Source organism: Meles meles, chromosome 7, assembly GCF_922984935.1.
Source record: "Meles meles chromosome 7, mMelMel3.1 paternal haplotype, whole genome shotgun sequence".
In the NCBI taxonomy this organism is placed as follows: Eukaryota; Metazoa; Chordata; class Mammalia; order Carnivora; family Mustelidae; genus Meles; species Meles meles.
The window spans coordinates 96,112,416-96,133,279 of record NC_060072.1 but is presented as its reverse complement, the minus strand read 5'-3'; the positions used below and the strand labels follow the sequence as shown (position 1 = coordinate 96,133,279).

Below are 20,864 nucleotides of genomic sequence, written 5' to 3'. Positions count from 1 at the left end.
TCGGGTAGAGAACGATCTCAGGGGAATGGGCGCCCCCTCCAGGAAGCAGCTGCCTCCCCAAGGCTCCCGCCGCTGCTGCCGCCGCCGCCGGGGAGGCCGCCAGGGTGGGTCCCGCACCGAGAGCCTGGCCGCCGCCGTGCCCGGCCGGTCGGCAGGGGGCGCTGCGCGGGCCGGGGCCGGCCCAGGCGGCGGGAGGCGGCGGCCGCGGCGGCGGGAGGCGGCGGGAGGCGGGCGGAGGAGGAGGCGGAGGAGGCGGGAGCTGAGCTGAGCGGGGCGGGCGGCGGCGGCGGGGCCCGAGCCCGAGAAGATGGCGGTGCGGAAGAAGGACGGCGGCCCCAACGTGAAGTACTACGAGGCCGCGGACACCGTGACCCAGTTCGACAACGTGAGGCTCTGGCTCGGCAAGAACTACAAGAAGGTACGCGGGCAGGGCCGCGCGGGGGCCGGGGGCGGGACAAAGGGACCGCGGCCACGGAGCCCCCCCCTGAATCCTGCCCACCCTCGGGCAGCCCGCGGCCCCTCCCCCGCGGCCTCGGGAGCAGCCCCTGCGCGGCCGCCGGCACCCCGCGCCCCTCCCCCAGCCTCTTTTACCGCCCCCCCCGCCCCCTGCAGCCTGGGATTCCAGCCCCCGCCCTCCCTGCTGCGCCCTCTGTCCCTTGTTTTTCTCCACTGCCCGGCGGGTCCCGGTGCCAGCCGCCCACCCCCTCCCCTGGGCCAGAGCCTTCCGGGCTTTTCCGGGAGAGGCGGCGGAGGGTGGACGGGGTGCCTGATTCCCCCCCCCGGCCTCGCCCGCCCCAGCGTGCCCGCCACGGTGCCCGCCAGAGCTCCCCACGGAGCCAGGTACCAGCAGGGCTGAGGCCTCCCTAGTGCTTTGTGTATGTTCGGAGAGATGATGAAAGCAGGAGGGTAAACAGCCACACAGCAGGCCCTTGGCTGCTCATCAGCCTGAAGAAGCCCCCACACCTGTCTCCACTGCCCGTCCCCCACCTCCACCCAAGGGGCAACAAAACCCCTTGGGAGCCAGGTTATAGCAGTTCCTGGGCAGCGACCTCTTAAACCATCCCTCAGCTTCACAATGAAGTCATCCGACCACCTGGCCTTGCATTGCCTTTGGTTTGGGGTTCAGAGGGTAAGACACGCTTAAATCTCCAGCCCCCCAGCCCTTAACTGGAGATAATAAGGTGGTGAACAAAGGGTTCAAAAAGCCTTACCTGACTTTTCTTCAAACCTCTTCCTGGTGTTGTCTTTGTCTTTAGGCCTGGTTGAAAGGAACGTCTATACGTGGGGTTTTTCTGTGGAGATGGTTTGCCTCTTCCCTTTCACTACCCCCAGTTAGAGGTTCTCTTTCTGGCTTTCCTTAGCTCCCCAGTTCTTCCTGCCCAGCTTTCCAGCCTGTCAGAAATGAGATGGGTGGTTTAGGAGTACACCCTTCCGATCCTGGTTCTGGCCTATCTCGGAGGTCTCTCTGAGTGTTAGAATCCTGACAAACAGCTGTTGGGTCTGTGGTATGCCTGTACCCCAGCATGAGGCTCTGGTTCCCAGGCCTCCACCTTTGACCTTTTGGAAGGGAGATCAGTCTAGGGGCTTAGTCTCTAGCCCTGGGGGGATTGACAGCCTGTGAGCTTTCAAATTCAGCTTTCAAGTTCTTAGCTCTTTGTCGTTTACCTTTTCCTTCAAGGCTCTCTTTACATCTCCCACTGAGAGGAGTACTTTTCTCTGTGATTAGGGTTGAGGAAACAGGGGTCAAAAGGTAAAGAGAAAGTTAGCCTCCTGGCTCAGATTTAAATTGGAACAGGAGGCTAGGATACTAGGTAGCATAACATGGAAATGCGTAAGAAGGCCCAGGGTTGCCTGTCTCAGATACAGTTTCCTCAGAAAGGATAGATGTTTTCTTGCTCTTTCTCACCAGGCTGGTAGTAGTTTGGTTCTTGCCTTCTAGGAGAGCCTACAAAGACATTTGTGCTCAGTTCCTAGGAGAAACAGAATGCACAAGCTCATTCTCTTAGTTTGCCTTGCCTCACTTCCTTGCACTGTTCTTACTAAGCTATGTTGGTCTAATAAGACTATATAGTATATAGTCTGATAAGACTGTAACCCCCTAGTAAGTTAGGGGGAGTCTTGGCCTTCCAAGAAGTTGCCTCCAAGAAGTTCACTGTTGTCTTGTTTAGACACTCCTTCCATTGCCTGAACTTAACGAACCTTCAGGATTTTATAGCCCTCAGTGCTGTTGACTAGAAATCAGGGTCCTACAACTCCAATTTCAGAGTGTAGCTGAGAAGTAGGAAGCCCCCCTTGCCTCCAGTACCCAGTGGTGGCAGGCTAGGTTGGGGGCAGTAGAATTTCAGCTTACTGTGAGGGGCTTAGAGGGCTTCCCTTCTGCCATTTTCTTTATAGAAACTAGACATATGGGAGAAGAAGACACTATTTTTTCCTACCCCAGATGCTTCCAGAACCCTGGGGGAAGAAGTAAGGAGATAGTGGACAGTTTATCTGGGGTCTGCTTTTCTTCCCTTTGCCTCTGTTTCCCCAGTATATCCAAGCTGAACCACCTACCAACAAGTCCTTGTCTAGCCTGGTTGTACAGTTGCTACAGTTTCAGGAAGAAGTTTTTGGCAAACATGTCAGCAATGCACCGCTCACGAAACTGCCGGTGAGTGCAAATGCCAGGGAATGAATCCTCCAAACTGGAGAGGGAGTTGTGGGGTTTCTTTTTTGTCAATTTCATGCTTTTTTGAGATTTGGGTAATTGCCTATTATCCCTGCCCCTAGTGAGGCTGTCAGTGGCTTGCCCTAGTCCCCAGTTTACCACTCCCCTTGTCTTCGTAATACTTCGTGCAACAAGGGGCACGTGGCTGGCAAGTTGGTGGAGCGTGCGACTCTTGAGCTGGGGGTTGTGAATTCGAGCCCCACGTTAGGTGGAGAGATTGCTTAAAATCTTAAAAAAAAACAACAACACAAAACTTCATTCAGCAGGTTATCTGAGAGTGTCTAAGCTCATATATGAAACTCTCATGGCATGGTTAAAAGGGTACAAGATTTGGATTTATGTAGCCTTATGTTCAAAATCTGACTCTGCAATCTTGGGGAATCCGTTTAAACCTTTTGAGTATCTGTTCCTTCATCTCTGGATGGGATTAATATCTCTACCTTATAGGGTTTCTGTACTGGTCAGTGAGGTAACCCCATAAGTACATGGCACAAGGTGGGGCTTTGTGAATACTGGTTTCTCCCCGTGCCTTTTTCCAGGCCACGTGATAACCATGGCGTAGAGGTTAAAGAATTCCAGCTTTGGGGGCTCAGTCGATTGAGCCTCCAACTTTTGATTTCAGCTCGGTTTGTGATCTCAGGGTCATGGGATCAAGCCCTACATCAGGCTCTGTGCTCAACGAGGAGTCAGCTTAAGACTCTCCCTTTCCCTCTGCCCCTTCCCTCTGCACACTCTCTCCCTCTCTCAAATAAATAGATAAATCTTAAAAAGAAAAAAAAAAAAGAATTCCAGCTTTGAGAGCAAGGTTAGTTCAGTATGGGATTTTGTGAAAGGATTCTTAGTAAGGGAATTCAGGACATAACTCTCACATTCTTCTTTCTTGTCTCAATTTTGTAGATCAAATGTTTCCTAGATTTCAAAGCAGGAGGCTCCCTGTGCCACATACTTGCAGCTGCCTACAAATTCAAGAGTGACCAGGGATGGTGAGAAGTCTTCTTCTCTGTGGTTCTTAACATTTAGGGGGACTCCCCCTTTATGATTTCCTGGGTCTTTCTTGGGGTGGGAGAGCATAAGTAGATATTCTTGTGAGTCTCTTACTTTGCTAGATCAGTAGGCCTGATGTGCTAGGTCAGAAAGGTGGCTGACAGAACCAAAATAGTCTCCAAGAGTGAACGAGCATGTGTGTGTGCGTTGGTGTGTGTATCATAGAGGGAAGGGGATTCTTTGGTTGGCATCTCAAGCTTCTCTTTGTCCTTTCGGATGAAGTACAAAGTGATTCGTGGAGTTGAGATCAGTGAACCCCAGATCCCAGGCCATTTTGGCAACAGTTTTGAGCAAGATTGCATCCCAGTTTCCCATGCTAAAAAGCCACATACCCTAACCTCATCTTGGGCCTGATCTAAACCACTCAAATTATTGCTTCTTTTCCAGGCGGCGTTACGATTTCCAGAATCCATCACGCATGGACCGCAATGTGGAAATGTTCATGACCATTGAGAAGTCCTTGGTGCAGGTAATAGTCAAGAACCTCCCCTATCCATCTCCTTTCCCTCAGTGAAAATCCAAAACACGCCTTCCCCATGATCTCATTGCTTCTGTTTCTTCTCCCCACAGAATAACTGCCTGTCTCGACCTAACATATTTCTGTGCCCAGAAATTGAACCCAAACTGCTGGGGAAATTAAAGGACATTATCAAGAGACACCAGGTGAGTGGGTGGGTCAGAAAAAGTTTTGGAAACTCCATGACTCTTTTCCTGATGTTTTCAGTACAATAAGCCACCCTTTGGGTGACATGTTTTCTATTGCAAAGGCGGCTCTACCTACTTGAAAAGAGACTAGAATTAAAGCCTTGAGCATCTCTTTCTCAGTTCGCTCCTCCCATTTCCCAGTTGACAGGCTTGGATCACTGTTTCTAGAGACTGCACTGGCCTGGGGGTTAGGAAAGCCAGAGATTGCCTGATTTCAGAGAAATGAAGCATCTACTCTGAAACTCTGTAATAACAAGCAGATGCCATTGCTGGGGACAGGCAGCTTCACATTTCCCATGTGCAGATTATGTATTCAGAGGATTATCTGTAGCAACTTTTAGTTCTTTAGTTTTTCTTCATTATTAGCACTATCCTAGCTACTTCCCTCCGCCTCTCAGCTGGTGTGTGTTTAAAGAATGCAAACTGACTTTAATACCATTCTGAGCAAAACATGGTTAGGAAGGCAGATATGTGGTTAGGTCTTATTTTGGCTTATTTACACCCATGAGTATTTCAGAGGGGACTATTTACCTGCTTTTCCTCCTGGCGTCCAGGGAACAGTCACTGAAGATAAGAACAATGCCTCCCATGTTGTGTATCCTGTTCCAGGGAACCTGGAAGAAGGTGAGACCTGGGTTTTCTTGACCTCTGCAGTGGACGGCTTGGACTAGGAGTTGGGAACCGTTCAGCCTCTGCACAGGGCCTGGGCTCCTTCTCTCTCCTTTTGACGCTGTGCCCTCCTACTGCCTTATGTTCCTGTGTCCAGGTCTCTGGCTGCAACATGAGCTGTGTAGTTATTTTCTGTGTATCCCTTTAGCTTATATCTCTCTTTGTTCTGTCTCTATCCCCAGAGGAATGGGTACGACCAGTCATGAAGCGGGATAAGCAGGTTCTTCTGCACTGGGGCTACTATCCTGACAGGTGAGGACAGGGTCCTGGGGCAGGTTTAAGTATAGGAGCCAGACTGAGAAGCCTTACAACATCTAGCAAAGCACGCAGACACTCTTTTGGGGTTATTTTTAGGTCTGTTAATTTGTTCTCCTCCTCTCTATTATGAGAATTTTCTGTCTTGGGAGACGTTTGGACTTATTTCATGCGGGTTAGACTAAAAAGATTGGGGCTTTATATGTGAAATGGTTATTCTGGTATAATCTCCAATAAATGTTAGAAGCAGTTTAAATGTCTAACAGTGGGAAATACTTCAGCAGTTTTCATATCTACTGAGTGGACTATTATGCAGTCATCAAAGTGATAGAAATAACATGGGGAAAAAAAGAAATCGCATGGATAATTTGTAAATAAATATAAAATGTAAAAAGTGTGATTATAAAATAGCACTGCAGTTATGTGAAAACAAAATTGTACAGGAAAAATTTGCTGGGAAAAAATACATACCAAATAGTTGTATTGGGTGATTCTTTTCTCTCTTTCCTTTTTTTGGAGTTGTCTTTATTACTTTATAATGGAAAGAATACCAAAAAAAAGAAAGAAAAAAGAATACCAATATTAATTGGAAAAATAGCCATACCAAGAAAGAACCCAACAACCCTATACTTTTCGTAAGTGGAAAAGGTAAAAGATCTGCACTTTGCTTTTCTGTGACTCCATCCTGTTGATCCCGCTTCACACTCAATCTCCCATGGCAGTTACGACACGTGGATCCCAGCCAGTGAAATCGAAGCATCTGTGGAAGATGCTCCAACTCCTGAGAAACCTAGGAAGGTGAGCCCTTCTTGTCTCCTGGCCCCAGAAACTATACCAGGGGGGGCCTGGCAGGCTCAGTTGGTAGAGTGTGCGACTCTTGAACTTGGGGTTTTAAGTTCGAGCCCCACGTTGTGTGTGGATATTACTTAGAAATCTTTTTTTAAAGACGAGGGGTGCCTGGGTGGCTCAGTCATTAAGCGTCTGCCTTCGGCTCAGGTCATGATCCCAGGGTCCTGGGATCCAGCCCTGCATCAGACTCCCTGCTCTGCAGGGAGCCTGCTTTTCCCTCTCTCACTCCCCCTGCTTGTGTTCCCTTTCTCACTGTGTCTGTCTCTGTCAAATAAATAAATAAAATCTTAAAAAAAAAAAAAGACAAGTACCAGAACCAGACCACTCTTCGGAATTGAAGCTCGAGAGCCCACATCCTTGGGGTTTTTGACAAGGGTGCCCAGACAGCTGTGGCTTTCAGACTTCTCTCCAGCAAAGCCTGCCTTTATACTTTAGGTTCATGTGAAGTGGATTCTGGACACAGACACTTTCAATGAATGGATGAACGAGGAAGACTACGAGGTAAATGATGACAAAAGCCCCGTCTCCCGCCGAAAGAAGATTTCAGCTAAGACGCTGACAGATGAGGTGAAAAATTCCTCTTCTTTCTTCCCTGGTCCCTTAGCTGAAGCCTCGGGATAGGTCTTCAGTGGGGCTTGTTGGCTGACGTTCACTCCAATTCTCCAACCTGTAGGTGAACAGCCCAGATTCAGATCGGCGGGACAAGAAAGGAGGGAACTATAAGAAGAGGAAGCGCTCCCCCTCTCCTTCGCCAACCCCAGAAGCTAAGAAGAAAAATGCTAAGAAAGGGTATGCCAGCTCCTCCCCTGCCCCCACCTTCACCATTCTCTCCACACCATGTTGAAGGAAGGAAGGACAAACTCCTTCCCATACCCAGCTGACCCTTGCCGCGGTAGGCCAGATTCCCGGATGTTCTGAGAGGGAAGATGAGGTCTTCTCTAGCTCCCCAGTTCTAGTTGCAGCCACTAGTGAACTCAGAGAGAGCTAAGTCTTCTGGTGGAAGCCTTTGCCTTCCCAGTACTCTGTAGTGATTGGTTTCTGTGCATGCTCAGCTCCACATTTGGGGTTCTCTCTGGCTTCGCTCCCCTTAAACATTAACTTCCAGGGACTTCCTGTCCAAGGATGACTGGGTTACCTTTCACTCCCTTTCCTTCCCAGTCCCTCGACACCTTACACCAAGTCGAAGCGTGGCCACAGAGAGGAGGAGCAAGAAGACCTGACAAAGGACATGGATGAGCCTTCACCAGTCCCCAACGTAGAGGAGGTGACGTTGCCTAAAACAGGTATGGGCCACACCAGCTCCTGGGACCTACCTTCTGTCAGGGCTGAGTTCCCCAGCCCAGTTCCAGGTCTGGAGGATCTTCCCCTTCAGTTTAGCTGGTTATTAAAATTATTTTCATCATCATGGACAGTTCTCTGACTTTATCCATATCGGAGCTGTGGACTGTGCTTAGTGCCTGACGGTAGTTGTCTCCAAACTGCTTTTCATCCCGTACCCCCAGCAGGAAAGTGTTGAAGCACAAGTTACATGTACGTACTGTTGTACGTATATGTACGTACCGTTACTTTAGGAACATTATGAAACACATGCTAATGTCACGTAAAAGTGGGAAAAGGTAAAGGATAAGATTAAAATACAAATACAAAGAGAAGTTCTGCAATTCTCTGCCTGTATTCTGCCTGTATTTCATCCTGTGGGAGAAGCCCACTTTGGAGACCATTGCTCTGCAGTGTTAGAGGGTGGTACAGTTGCAAAGGGGGACTATGATCTGTATTCCACAGACAAGCTGCAAATGTCCCGGAGTGTATTTCGGGGGTGGGGGAGGGGGCCATGGAGCGAGAGAAGCACTGGCTCCCACCCCATTGTCAACCACAGCGGCTCTCTTCTGTATTCGTGTTTTCTCCGGAGCTGCCATGTACGGACTCAGTTAAGGGAAGCCCTCTCCTTTAAAAAATGTTGAAGATCCAGCCACAGCTCTGCACAGGGATTTGGTCAGACTCAGTCTTGGTCCATTAAGACCTCACAGACGGGGACCAGAGGGGCCTGTCAAAGACAGGAATGCCTTATGAGTTTCCATTGAGTAGAAGATGCTTCTTTATAGGAAAAAAGTTAAGTGACTTTTTGGCGGGGGAAGGAGGGAAAATGGCAAGTGAGTGTCAAGTCCTAGAATGACTGTGCCCAGAGGGAGTTACTACATTTTGCGATCCGATGGAGAGACTTTTAGGGGAGATGAGATCTCTAGTTGTTAACGGTGGAGAGGTATAAGGGCTCGGTTTGGGCAGAACCTGTCTGATAAAATGACTCTCTCTCCTGGCAGTCAACACTAAGAAGGATTCAGAGTCCGCCCCAGTCAAAGGAGGCACCATGACTGACCTGGGTAAGCATGGGGGACGCCCAGCTGCCAGCCTCCCCTAGCCTGTCGGGGCTTTTCAGAGAGTGGGATTCTGCTGCCCGTCAGGAGGCTCCAACCTTCTGTTTCGCTGTCTCTCTCTTTCAGATGAGCAGGAGGATGAGAGCATGGAGACCACGGGCAAGGTGGAGCCAGTTTAGAGAGGCTCTGTCTACCTCTCTATGGGATTCTGAGTTGTACTTATGAAGTTCTTTCTACCCAGAGCTTTCTACTGCCTGGACTTTTCCCACCTTAGACTAATTCTGGCTGCTGTTCGAAACTCAAAACTCAAAACCCTGACCCTTTCCATGTTCCGGGGCCTGTAACTGTTCATTCCCTACCCACACTTAGTGCCCAGTTCCCTGGGGTGTGGGAGAAGCAGAGGGTTGCCAGGGACAGAATGGGAATGCTGAGTGTACAGCAGCCTCCATATTTGTAGGATGAGGATGAAAACAGTACGGGGAACAAGGGGGAGCAGACGAAGAATCCGGACCTCCATGAGGACAACGTGACCGAGCAGACCCACCACATCATCATTCCCAGCTACGCCGCCTGGTTTGACTATAACAGGTATTGTCACCCCAACGCCTCACTGCTTCTCTTTTGCCCTGCCTCCAGGGGCCAGCATGTTGTTCTTCTTCCTGTCTCCAAATAAGTTAGTTTTTCATCAGCCGGGTAGACTGGGGAACACTTTGGTTTTAGGGAAGCTCGTATCTTTGAGTCTTTACCCCCTGGGGGACGGTCTCCCCAAGGAAGGGACGACTGCTGTGTTCTCCTTCCCTCCCATTTAGGCTTTTCCTTCTGAGGCTCCCGTCTCTCCACCAGTGCCTTCTGAATCTGTTCTGTCTTCTTTTGCAGTGTTCATGCCATTGAGCGGAGGGCTCTCCCTGAGTTCTTTAACGGCAAGAACAAGTCCAAGACTCCAGAAATGTAAGGAAATCTCAGCTCACGACACTCTTTCTTCCTCCTGTCCCTGATCACCCTTCCTGATCCAGCAATATCCCATTGAGCAAATATTTCTTGTGCTCCTTGCAAGAGCCAGGCACTGTGCTCCTCTTGCAAAGACATGATCTCTGCCCACAGGCAGCCGGAGCCCAGCACTGTGGCCCCAGTAGGGTGCTCTCTAGGATTGCCTGGGGGCAGGATTAAGCATGGTCTTCTGTACAAAATGAGTACCTGCTCTGATGCCTCCATTTCTTTCAACAGAGTCCAGAGCCTTACAATCCATCATTACTAAGATATCTAAAACACAGGTATCCCCAGCATACATAATAGCTCTGACTGAAATGTAAATGACCATGCTGGTCCCTGAAAGTAGGTTTTAATAGAAAAACAAGAGGAGGAACGATGAAGATCCAAGATTCTGATTTAAGGGATGGAGAAGGCTGTCTGGAGAGAAGTGTTGTGTACAGGACAGGCTTGGGGCTTGGAAGTCTTCATCTTTGTCAAGGTGTTGCTTCAAGCGAAACCTGTTTGGCTTTGAATGAGTCTTGGGAATCTTCTGTGGCTAGGGATGCTCCAGGATAAATGTAATGAGAAGGGTGAGAAAGAGTTGATCTCCCTGAGCTTGCTTCCCAGCCATTCCTCAGCTTCCCCTCTCTGGGGCCATCTTGCCTTCCCACCATATTCTTTCCCTAGAGCGTGGTATGGTTCTCTGCTCTTCTTCCCGGGGAAGGCAGTATATATGAAGAAGCTTGCTCTCTCCAGGAGAAAAGAGTAATAAAAGAGTAATAATGGTGACAAGCGTAGGCAGGGCCGGATCTAGAATTTTTCTACACTTTGTTCTCTTGGTTAAGATAGTAAATAGTGATAATTGCCTGCATTTCCTGAAAGCTTACTATCTCCCAGGCATATCCTAAGTGTCTTATAGGCATTGACTAATCTTCACATCAGCTTAGGTAGGTTCTATTCTCCACTCCAGTTTACTGATTAGGAAACTGAGATACAAAGAGGAAGTGAGCAGAGAAGCAGAGAGAGGTTAAATCACTTGATTAAGGTCACACAGTGAGTAGAAAAACCAGGATCTGAGTCCTTCAGACTGGCTCATGTTCTCAAACTGTATGCTGTACCACCCAATAGCTACCATTTGCTGAGCTGCTGAAATGTGCCTGGCACTGTACTAGATCTTTCCAGGTCTTTCTATTCCTCAGCAGACACTCCACTTTACAGGTTAGGAGACCATGGATCAAAAAATTTAATAAGTACTTTGCGCGAGGACATCACGGTAGAACTGGGATTTAAACTTAGATCTTTCCACCCTCAAAATATGTATTCGGTGTGCCTGGATGGCTCGTGGGTTAAAGCCTCTGCCTTCGGCTCAGGTCATGATCCCAGAGTTCTGGGATCAAGCCGCACATCGGGCTCTCTGCTCAGCGGGGAGCTTGCTTCCTCCTCTTTCTCTTTCTGCCTGCCTCTCCCCCTACTTGAGATCTCTATCAAATAAATAAGTAAAATCTTAAAAAATACATATATGTATATATATTCTAGGGCTGCTTGGGTGGCTCGGTAGCATCCGATTTTGGTTATGGCTCAGGTCATGATCTCAGGGTCATAAGATCGAGGCCAGCATCAGGCTCTGCACTGGGTATGGAGCCTGCTTAAGATTCTTCCTCTCCCTTGGGGTGCTGGGGGCTCAGTCAGTTGAGCATCAACTAGTGATTTTGGCTCAGGTCATGACTTCATGGGTCATGGGATCAAGCCCTGCACTGGGCTCCACATTTAGTGGGGAACCTGCTTGAGATTCTCTCCCTTTGTCCCTCCCCGACTCACACACAGTAGAATTTATTTAAATAAATAAATCTTAAAAAAATAAAAAGATTCTCTCTCCCTCTGCCCCTTCCCTGTGCACGCTCTCTAATTAAAAAATACAGATAGGGGCACCTGGGTGGCTCAGTGGGTTAAGCCTCTGCCTTCGGCTCAGGTCATGATCCCAGGGTCCTGGGATCGAGCCCCGCATCGGGCTCTCTGCTCAGCCGGGAGCCTGCTTCCTCCTCTTTCTCTCTCTGCCTGCCTCTCTGCCTACTTGTGATCTCTGTCTGTCAAATAAATAAATAAAATCTTTAAAAAAAAATACAGATAAACATATATATGTATATAATTTTTTTTTTTCTCAGCGAGTGCCACACCTGCTCCCTGTTAAGTGTGGGGCTTACTTAAAAAATGAAAACATGTATTCTTTTTTTTTTTAAAGATTTTATTTATTTATTTGACAGAGATCACAAGTAGGCAGAGAGGCAGGCAGAGAGAGAGAGGAGGAAGCAGGCTCCCTGCCGAGCAGAGAGTCTGATGCGGGACTCGATCCCAGGATCCTGGGATCATGACCTGAGCCAAAGGCAAAGGCTTTAACCACACTGAGCCACCCAGGCGACCCAGAACATATATTCTTTATAGCACATCATGCTGACTATAGTCGGATACATGGATAAAGACTTCCCCTTAACACTTGCCTTTGGAAATAAGGGTACCTTTTTTTGTTTTTTGATTGCCTGTTGAAAAGTTTGACGAAAACTTCCCCAAGTACAGCCCAGGAGATGATTCACTTAAGTGAATCCCACTTTCATCAAGGGAAACATGGCAACTTTGGAACCCTTTGCATCTAGCACATGGTGGACCCCTGTGTTCACCATAGCCTGTGACCCACTCTGTTCCCTTTAGTCACACAGGAGGAACCATCTGCTCTTTTATCACCTTTCCTACCCCTCAGTCCTCAGCGGACTTACTTTCCTTCCTCTCATTCATCTCTCTCTCTCTCTCTCTCTCCCTCCCTCCCCGCCTCCCCTAAGCTACCTGGCTTACCGAAACTTCATGATTGACACGTACCGGCTGAACCCCCAGGAGTATCTTACCTCCACCGCCTGCCGCAGGAACCTGGCTGGGGATGTCTGTGCCATCATGAGGTGGGTCTGCACCTGCGGGGATAGGGGGCCGTAAGGTGCCACAGACGCTTCTTGGCAGAAGGAGAGCTGGCAGCAAAGAGCATAGGGGAACAAGCAGGAAAAAAAAACACCTCTAGAGAAAGGCACAGTCCACGTTCAGGGTACATGTGACTTGAGGAAATGGCAGTGGCATTCTCTGGCATGTGGAAGAAGGGAGGAGTGCGTGTGTCATTGAAGGATCCTGGTTCAGTTTTCCTGGCTCTCCAGAAAGAGATGTTTGGAGATGGTGGATATGGAGAAAGGTCCCGGCTGGAGGCTGACGCCTGGTGTCACTGGCATTTAGGGGTTCGCCAGGCAGTAGAATGGGCAGAGAAGGGGACTGGGGAGAGGGAGCTTTATGCCCCCACCTCTGTCCCTTTCTGGCAGCCCCATGTGACCCTATCTCCGCCTCTCTCCTGCCAGGGTCCATGCCTTCCTAGAGCAGTGGGGTCTTATTAACTACCAGGTGGATGCTGAGAGTCGACCAACCCCGATGGGGCCTCCGCCCACCTCTCACTTCCACGTCCTGGCAGACACGCCCTCGGGGCTGGTGCCTTTGCAGCCCAAGACCCCGCAGGTAGGGTGAGAGGCTGTGGGGGCGGGGTGGGGGTGCTGGGAAAAACTGGGCTTCTTTGGACTTTTCTTTTTCTGGTTTTTTAGGGTAATGGTTCAGGAGTGTTTTGAGGCTTCTTTTTCCATGGGATGCAAAGGGCCACAGGAGTCAGCCCCGTGTTTTTAGCGCCCTCTCTCAGCCTCTGTACCTAAGACTGCAAGGACTTGCTGAGGGAGAAGAGATGCTCCTTGTCCTTGAGGAGCAGATAGGCCAGTGTAGGGCATGGAGCAGATAGAGAAAAATGGCTGAAAATTAAGTTGCATGAAATTTTTTAACTTTGTTGCATTTTCAACATTTTTTTTCATTTTTGCCTCATAATTACCATCACTTCCATTTTTTTTCCACCTCCATTCCATACGTTACAGAAATTAAGCGGAGACAGATTATGTGGCTTGCCCAGGGTCACAGAGTACCTAATCTAGGATTAGAACCTAACTGTCCAGCTCCTGAGGGAACCTATAAAGTTCTATGTGAACATAAATGGGGATCATGCCAACTACAGATCTAATTAATCATGAAGGGAACACGGAACAGTGGCATGAGTGCTCCCAGAGCTTGTGGGCCGCCCAGCATTTGGTCTTGAGGCCTCCAGGGCCTTGGCCTGGTCATTTTCCGCCCAGCCTCCATGACGCCAAGCTCTGTCCCCCAGGGCCGCCAGGTTGATGCTGATACCAAGGCTGGGCGAAAGGGCAAAGAGCTGGATGACCTGGTGCCAGAGACGGCTAAGGGCAAGCCAGAGCTGGTAGGTGGGGTGTAGACCCCGCTGGGCTTCTTATTTGCCCCTTTATTGGGGGGCCCCTGCCCGGGGAGAAGAGACGTGAGAGCAGAGGAGCTACAGCAGTGAGGGAGGAAGTCCCACCCAGGGGTGTCCCTGGCTTTGGGAAGGAAGCTCCTTCTGTCTGTTTTCTTTCTCTGTCCGCCCCTGGCTCCCGGGGTCACCCATCCTCACCTCTTTCTTTCCCCTCCGCAAATAGCAGACCTCTGCTTCCCAGCAAATGCTCAACTTCCCTGACAAGGGCAAAGAGAAACCAACAGACATGCAGAACTTTGGCCTGCGCACAGACATGTACACAAAGAAGAATGTCCCCTCCAAGGTACAGAGGTGTGGGCTGACTCTGGGCGGGGGTGCCTTCACCCTCCAGTAGTCATGGGCTCCTCTCTCTCACACGCCCGTATCTCCTGCAGAGTAAAGCTGCGGCCAGTGCCACTCGAGAGTGGACGGAACAGGAGACCCTGCTCCTCCTGGAGGTAATTGGGGCAAGGAAAGGAGAGTTTTCTCTGAAAACGGAAGTGGCCCGGGTGCCAGCCGCACTCGTGAGTGGGCAGAGCGTGATCTCGTCCCCAGTCTCTCTCTTCCCCAATGCCTGCCACACCTGCCCCAGGGAACAGCTCCAAGCCAGGCATTTGGGCCATTTCATTAACTCCATATCCTCTCGTAGTGCTACTTGGAGATTCCCCTGGGACCCAGCAGAATCCACAAATACCACAACACAGAGAGCCCGCTGCCCTTAGTAGGATGGGGGGAGTTGACCTTCAAGGAAAGTGGCTAAGTAAGGAAGTTGTGTCTCCACCACTACCACCAGGCACTGGAAATGTACAAAGATGACTGGAACAAAGTGTCAGAGCACGTGGGAAGCCGCACGCAGGATGAGTGCATCTTGCATTTTCTTCGTCTTCCCATTGAAGACCCGTACCTGGAGGACTCAGAGGCCTCCCTGGGCCCCCTGGCCTACCAGCCTATCCCCTTCAGTCAGTCAGGCAACCCTGTTATGAGCACTGTTGCCTTCCTGGCCTCTGTCGTCGATCCTCGAGTCGCCTCTGCTGCTGCGAAGTCGGCCCTAGGTAATGTGGAGGGGTCCTGGCCTCTTTGGTTTGAAAGGCTGGTTACTCAGACCTTGAAAGGCCCTCGAGTTTGGCTGCCCTACTGGCACTGTCTGCCGCTGGCGTCCGCTCAGGCACCTGTCGAGCTCCATGCTGGCCTAGAGGAAGAGATGGGCTTCTGAGGCAGCTTTCACAGGGACAGCCAAAATGGCCTGCCTGCCCCTGCCCCCAGCCTTGTCCTCTCTGGATCTTGCAGAAGAGTTCTCCAAAATGAAGGAAGAAGTGCCCACAGCCTTGGTGGAGGCCCACGTTCGGAAAGTGGAGGAGGCAGCCAAAGTGACAGGCAAGGCCGACCCAGCCTTCGGTCTGGAGAGCAGCGGTATCGCAGGAACCACCTCTGACGAGCCTGAACGGATCGGTGAGGCCTGCTGGGTTCCCAGAGTCCTTCCCTTTGACCAAGAGCCACCGCCACCTGGTGCCCCCATGCCATCCCTGCCTCGCCTTGTCCTCAGAGCACAAGACCAACAGGGGGAACTGGCGGGGGTTTCCTCTTCCCCAGAACTCCCCCTTAGGGGCTGTGGCTCCCTGCCAGCCCTCGCACTAAGATTTTGGCTAGGAGAGTGGGCTTTGGGGAAAGCTATCCGGGGACAGACTCTGCATCAGATGTTTCCCATTTTCTCTTTCCCCCGGGCCCAGAGGAGAGCGGGACGGACGAGGCACGGGCGGAGGGCCAGGCCACGGAGGAGAAGAAGGAGCCCAAGGTGCAGCAGGAATGAGCTGGGCTGGGAGCGTGGAGGGGCCGGGCGTGGCAGCGTGGGGAGGGGAGTCATAGGCATTTCCCAGACTGGCCCCCTGTGTCAGGACCAGCCAACCTGATGCCGTCTACTTTTCTTTCACTGGTACCTCAGGAACCCCGAGAAGGAGTTGGGGTTGCCGAAGAAGAAACAAAGGAGAAAACCAGCGAAGTCCCCAAGAAGGACGAAGAGAGAGGGAAACAAGGTGACAGCGAGAAGGAATCAGAGAAGAGCGATGGGGACCCCATAGGTGAGCCTTCCAGCATGGTAGTTGGGTGTCCAGGGGACGGAAGTGGGCAGCAGCCCTAACCCTACCTTCTTCCTGGCCCAGTTGATGCGGAGAAGGAGAAGGAGCCGAAGGAAGGGCAGGAGGAAGTGCTGAAGGACGTGGTAGAGTCAGAGGGGGAGAGGAAGACGAAGGTGGAGCGGGACATCGGAGAGGGCAATCTGTCCACTGCTGCCGCCGCTGCTCTGGCTGCCGCCGCAGTGAAGGCCAAGGTGAGGGCCAGGGTCCAGGAAGACACCACCACCTTCTCTGATCTCATGACCCCTGTGGGAAATCCTTCCCCACTCGCTTCATAACGCTGACCTGTTTCCTTCTCAGTTTGACCTGAGAGGGAGAGTTGGTCTTCTCTTCTCTAAGCAATTTGAAGCTTTTTGCCATTAGGCCTGGTTTTATCCTCTCTTTATTTGACCTTATCTTTTGTCACTCTCTCTTTTTTTTTTTCATGTACTTTTAAGAATGTGAAGCCTTTGCTACTCTGTGGGTTGTGACCACAGCCAGTTCTTTCTTAAAACCTGCCAGCCCCTGCCTTATGGCTCTGTCCCCACCCACCTCCAGTGGGCCCTCCCGCTCACATGCCACCCTCTCTGCCTTCCCTAGCACCTGGCTGCCGTGGAGGAGAGGAAGATCAAATCACTGGTGGCCCTCCTGGTGGAGACCCAGATGAAAAAGTTGGAGATCAAACTCCGGCACTTTGAAGAGTTAGAGACCATCATGGACCGGGAGCGGGAGGCAGTGAGTAGCATCCCTGGGGGCCTGTGGAGCCCGGGGCCACACCTTGACACCCAACAGGGCCTGGGTTTAGGAGGGGGGTGAGCAGCAGTGGCAGGAGACTAAGAGTGACAGGGCTTCACGGCTGAGGAGAAGGCGCTCGCCCTGGGCAGTAGAGGACAAATGGCCCACTGGTAAAACCTGGAGCCTCAGGTCCCACAGAATGTTGACATCCTGGGGCAGAGATTCTAGTCAGTTTCTCCATTGCCTCACGTCCAATTGGCCAATGTTTGATGTACCGTGGACTTTTCAGTATTTTTTCAGTAAATAAATATTTGTTGAGCCATCGAGTAGGTTTAACGGATGATGCCAGGGAAGGGGCTTCAGATCCAGAAGGTGAACTTGGTAAGGGGATGGGAGGGACAAGGTATTAAACCATTTTGTTTCTGAGATGATATAAAAAGAAATGCAAGACAGGGATCCTAACAGAACCTGTGGTTTAATTGGAGACATCCAGTATTCAGTACGGAGGCATCCAAAACAGTGAATGCTTAAGGTATCTGACAAATTCAGATTAAAAGTCCCGAGAGAGGGGCGCCTGGGTGGCTCAGCGGGTTAAAGCCTCTGCCTTCGGCTCAGGTCATGATCCCAGGATCCTGGGATAGAGTCCCGCATCAGGCTCTCTGCTCAGTGGGGGGCCTGCTTCCTCCTCTCTCTCTGCTTGCTTCTCTGCCTATTTGTGATTTCTGTCTGTCAAATAAATAAGTAAAATCTTAAAAAAAAAAAAAGTCCTGAGAGATAACAAAATAGAGGCAAAGCTCAGAGGCTAAAGAGTTGACTGTGATGGCTTCCTAAGAATGGTGAGTATTTAGGCAATTTTGAGGGAAGAAAAGAACATGAGTTGACAAGAGGAACTGGAGGCATTTTCCAAATGAAAATAATGACAGAGGGTTGCCTGGGTGGCTCAGTGGGTTAAGTATCTGCCTTCAGCTCAGGTCATGATGTCTGGGTCCTCGAATCGAGCCCTTCATCGGGCTCCTGCCCAGGGGGAAGCCTGCTTCTCCCTCTCCCTCTGCCTGCCACTCCCCTTGCTTGTGCTCTCTTTCTGTCTCTCTGACAAATAAATAAAATCTTAAAAAAAAAAAAAAAAAGAAGAAGAAAGAAAATAATGACAGAGGGCACCTGGGTGGCCCAGCTGGTTAAGTGCCTGCCTTTGGCTCAGATCATAATCCCAGGGTCCTGGGATTGAGTCCCACGTTGGACTCGTTGCTCTGCGGGGAGCCTGCTTCTCCCTCTCCCTCTGCCTGCCGCTCTCTCTGCTTGTGTGCGCTCTCTCTCTCTCAAATAAATAAGTAAAATCTTTTAAAAGAAAAGAAACAAACGACAGATTCAAAGCTCTGGAGTTGGAATGAGTAAGGGCTCCCACTAGGTGAACTCCACTGCAGTGAGAAGTCATGTGGGCAGCTAGAAGACCCGGTGCTGGGGGTTGTGGTGGGGAGGACAGGGCAGGCCCGGGAAGCCCAAGCACGAGATCTGCATTTGGGCATTTGGTGCCCATAGTGGCCAAGAGAGGCAGGGTGTGTTGGAGGCGGAGCAGGGGGCAGGGTTTTGTGGACATGGGTAATGGGTAACTGTACTCACTTGGACCCGGCAGCTGGAGTATCAGAGGCAGCAGCTCCTGGCCGACAGACAAGCTTTCCATATGGAGCAGCTAAAGTATGCAGAGATGAGGGCCCGGCAGCAGCACTTCCAGCAAATGCACCAACAGCAGCAGCAGCCCCCGCCAGTCCTGCCCCCGGGCTCCCAGCCGGTCCCACCTGCAGGCACTGGGCCGCCGGTGGTTCACAGCATGGCTATGGCTCCGGCCTCTGTTGCCCCTGCTCCTGCTGGCAGTGGGGCTCCCCCCGGAAGCTTGGGCCCCTCTGAACAGATTGGGCAGGCAGGGTCAGCCACGGGGCCACAGCAGCAGCAACCAGCTGGAGCCCCCCAGCCTGGGGCAGTCCCACCAGGGGTACCCCCCCCTGGACCCCATGGTAAGTGATGGCTTCTGGAACTCTTGCTGACCGGGGGTGGGGTTGGGGGGCCTCTGGGTGAACATTCCTATCTCCTACCTTGAAAGGGATACAGGGCAGGACTAGAGACTTCTGCAGATGGGCTCACCTCTGTGACATCCCTGAGTCAACAGGGGTCCCTCCCCAGGGCCAGGCCTTGGAGGTTTTGTTCTAAGGATTTACCACTGAGTCCCTCAGGCAAACGGGTGCTGGGGCGTGGCTAGAGCATCCTGGCTGTGCGAGTGAGTCAGGAAGGGAGATTTTCTGCCTCTCAGCTTCTTGGTCTCTTCTCTTTGTTCCCAGGCCCCTCACCGTTCCCCAACCAACAAACTCCTCCCGCAATGATGCCAGGGGCAGTGCCAGGCAGCGGGCACCCAGGCGTGGCGGGTAATGCTCCTTTGGGTTTGCCTTTCGGCATGCCGCCTCCTCCTCCTCCTCCCGCTCCATCCGTCATCCCATTTGGTAGTCTAGCCGACTCCATCAGTATTAACCTGCCCCCTCCTCCTAACCTGCATGGGCATCACCACCATCTCCCGTTTGCCCCGGGCACTCTCCCCCCACCTAACCTGCCTGTGTCCATGGCGAACCCTCTACACCCTAACCTGCCGGCGACCACCACCATGCCATCTTCCTTGCCTCTCGGGCCGGGGCTCGGATCCGCCGCAGCCCAGAGCCCTGCCATTGTGGCAGCTGTTCAGGGCAACCTCCTGCCCAGTGCCAGCCCACTGCCAGGTGAGAAGGGTCCTGGAGGGGAGAAGGGTGAGGGAGAGGGGTCCACATGGAGGGACGGGGCGGGGAGGCAAGTAGGGGAAGGGCTTAGGTAATAGAACTTCCACCATCCTTTTTGAACGCTCGCTCTGATAAATTAGAATACAGGGGGCAGGGCCTCTCTGGCTGTCCTCCGCCATTCCCCACCCCGGCAGCCGCCACCTCTGGGATGACGTTGGGGCCTTTCACTGGTGGGTCACGGAGGAGTCCTAAGGCACAGCGTCTCAGTTGTAAACTTGAAAAACAGCTACCTGTTTGCATGATGACTGGCACTCCCTTGCTTGTTCCCATCACGTTCAAATGCCCCATAGAGAGAGTTCCCTTGGGGGCAGGGAGATTTGGGGTGTTTCAGTTTTCTCAGTGTGAGGTGGGAGAGGGCGCTGGGGAAAGGCTGCCTTGGTCACCTACCCACCCATTGCATGTCGTGCCTGGTCCTGTTTGTCTTTGGTGGCCTGGGTCTGGACCCCTCTGCTGCCCACCTGGCTGATTCCTCTTCCTTCTCTCCACAGACCCAGGTACCCCCCTGCCTCCTGATCCCACGGCCCCGAGCCCAGGCACAGTCACCCCTGTGCCACCTCCGCAGTGAGGAGCCAGCCAGACATCTCTCTCCCTCACCCCCTATGGAGATCAAGGTTCCAGGAACAGCCCTCTCCCCACCACTGGGACCCTTCCCCAGCCTGGAGAGTTCATCACTACGTAAGGAAAGCTCCTCCTGCCCCTCCAAAGCCCCCACCATGCCTGGCAGAGGCGTGCATTTTTATATCGGATTATTCGAGGACTTCTGTTTAAAAAGATATTTCTAATGTCTGGGAGAGAGGATAGGATGGGGATGCTGCCCTCAAAGAAAGGGCTGGGAAAGGTGTTTATACAAGGTTCTGATTAACCACTTTTAAGGGTGCACCCCTCAAAACTACTGCATTTTTTATGGATGAAAAAGAAACCAAAACAAACGAAGCAGAGAGATATAAAAAAGCCACATTGGAGCTCCCTCCACCCACACACACACAAAAAAATCAACTTTTACATTTGTTGGAGGGAGGTGACAGGAAAGGTGATTTAAGGTTTCTGGGAGAGCTCTGGGGATAGAATAGGGTGCAGAGTCTGTCTCCTCCAGCCCCTCGTTAGTGACCGAATCAACTCCCAAACTCCCTCGGCCACCCCATCCCCAGTCTATTCCTACTGATCTCTCCTGCTGCCTCCTCAGTGTCGCTGTTTTAGGCCACCCCAGCTCAGCTGATGACCCCTTTGCCCCTGAATGTCAGTTTTGTGTTTTTAAAAGTCACCTGCGTA

General features: G+C 51.5%; 1 protein-coding gene across 8 annotated transcripts; it reads left to right on the top strand.

Moving 5' to 3' along the window:
* The first annotated feature begins 201 nt into the window (after positions 1–201).
* On the top strand, positions 202–20,864 carry SMARCC2 (SWI/SNF related, matrix associated, actin dependent regulator of chromatin subfamily c member 2). 8 transcript variants are annotated; one of them, XM_046014004.1, is made up of 30 exons: positions 202–418; positions 2,531–2,650; positions 3,605–3,690; positions 4,139–4,220; positions 4,322–4,414; positions 5,011–5,080; positions 5,308–5,377; positions 6,103–6,178; positions 6,665–6,796; positions 6,903–7,018; positions 7,388–7,512; positions 8,548–8,607; positions 8,728–8,765; positions 9,059–9,189; positions 9,478–9,549; positions 12,402–12,515; positions 12,957–13,110; positions 13,796–13,888; positions 14,124–14,240; positions 14,332–14,394; positions 14,730–14,988; positions 15,224–15,385; positions 15,664–15,728; positions 15,876–16,011; positions 16,093–16,259; positions 16,645–16,779; positions 18,410–18,788; positions 19,110–19,193; positions 19,473–19,538; positions 20,084–20,864. In XM_046014004.1, the coding sequence occupies exons 1-30, from the start codon at positions 308–310 to the stop codon at positions 20,158–20,160; spliced, it is 3,453 nt and encodes a 1,150-aa protein (XP_045869960.1). In that variant the 5' UTR covers positions 202–307; the 3' UTR covers positions 20,161–20,864. The 8 variants fall into 8 exon arrangements, with proteins under 8 accessions (XP_045869960.1, XP_045869959.1, XP_045869956.1 ...); XM_046014003.1 differs by having other exon boundaries at positions 14,121–14,240; XM_046014000.1 differs by having other exon boundaries at positions 19,110–19,538.

Bases quoted from the DNA above. Each gene is read 5' to 3' on its own strand.
- SMARCC2 (XM_046013999.1), top strand. From the start codon at position 308: ATGGCGGTGCGGAAGAAGGACGGCGGCCCCAACGTGAAGTACTACGAG. The intron at 12,516-12,956 runs GTGGGTCTGCAC...CTCTCCTGCCAG, and splicing joins GATGTCTGTGCCATCATGAG to GGTCCATGCCTTCCTAGAGC. The intron at 13,889-14,120 runs GTAGGTGGGGTG...CTCCGCAAATAG, and splicing joins CTAAGGGCAAGCCAGAGCTG to CAGACCTCTGCTTCCCAGCA.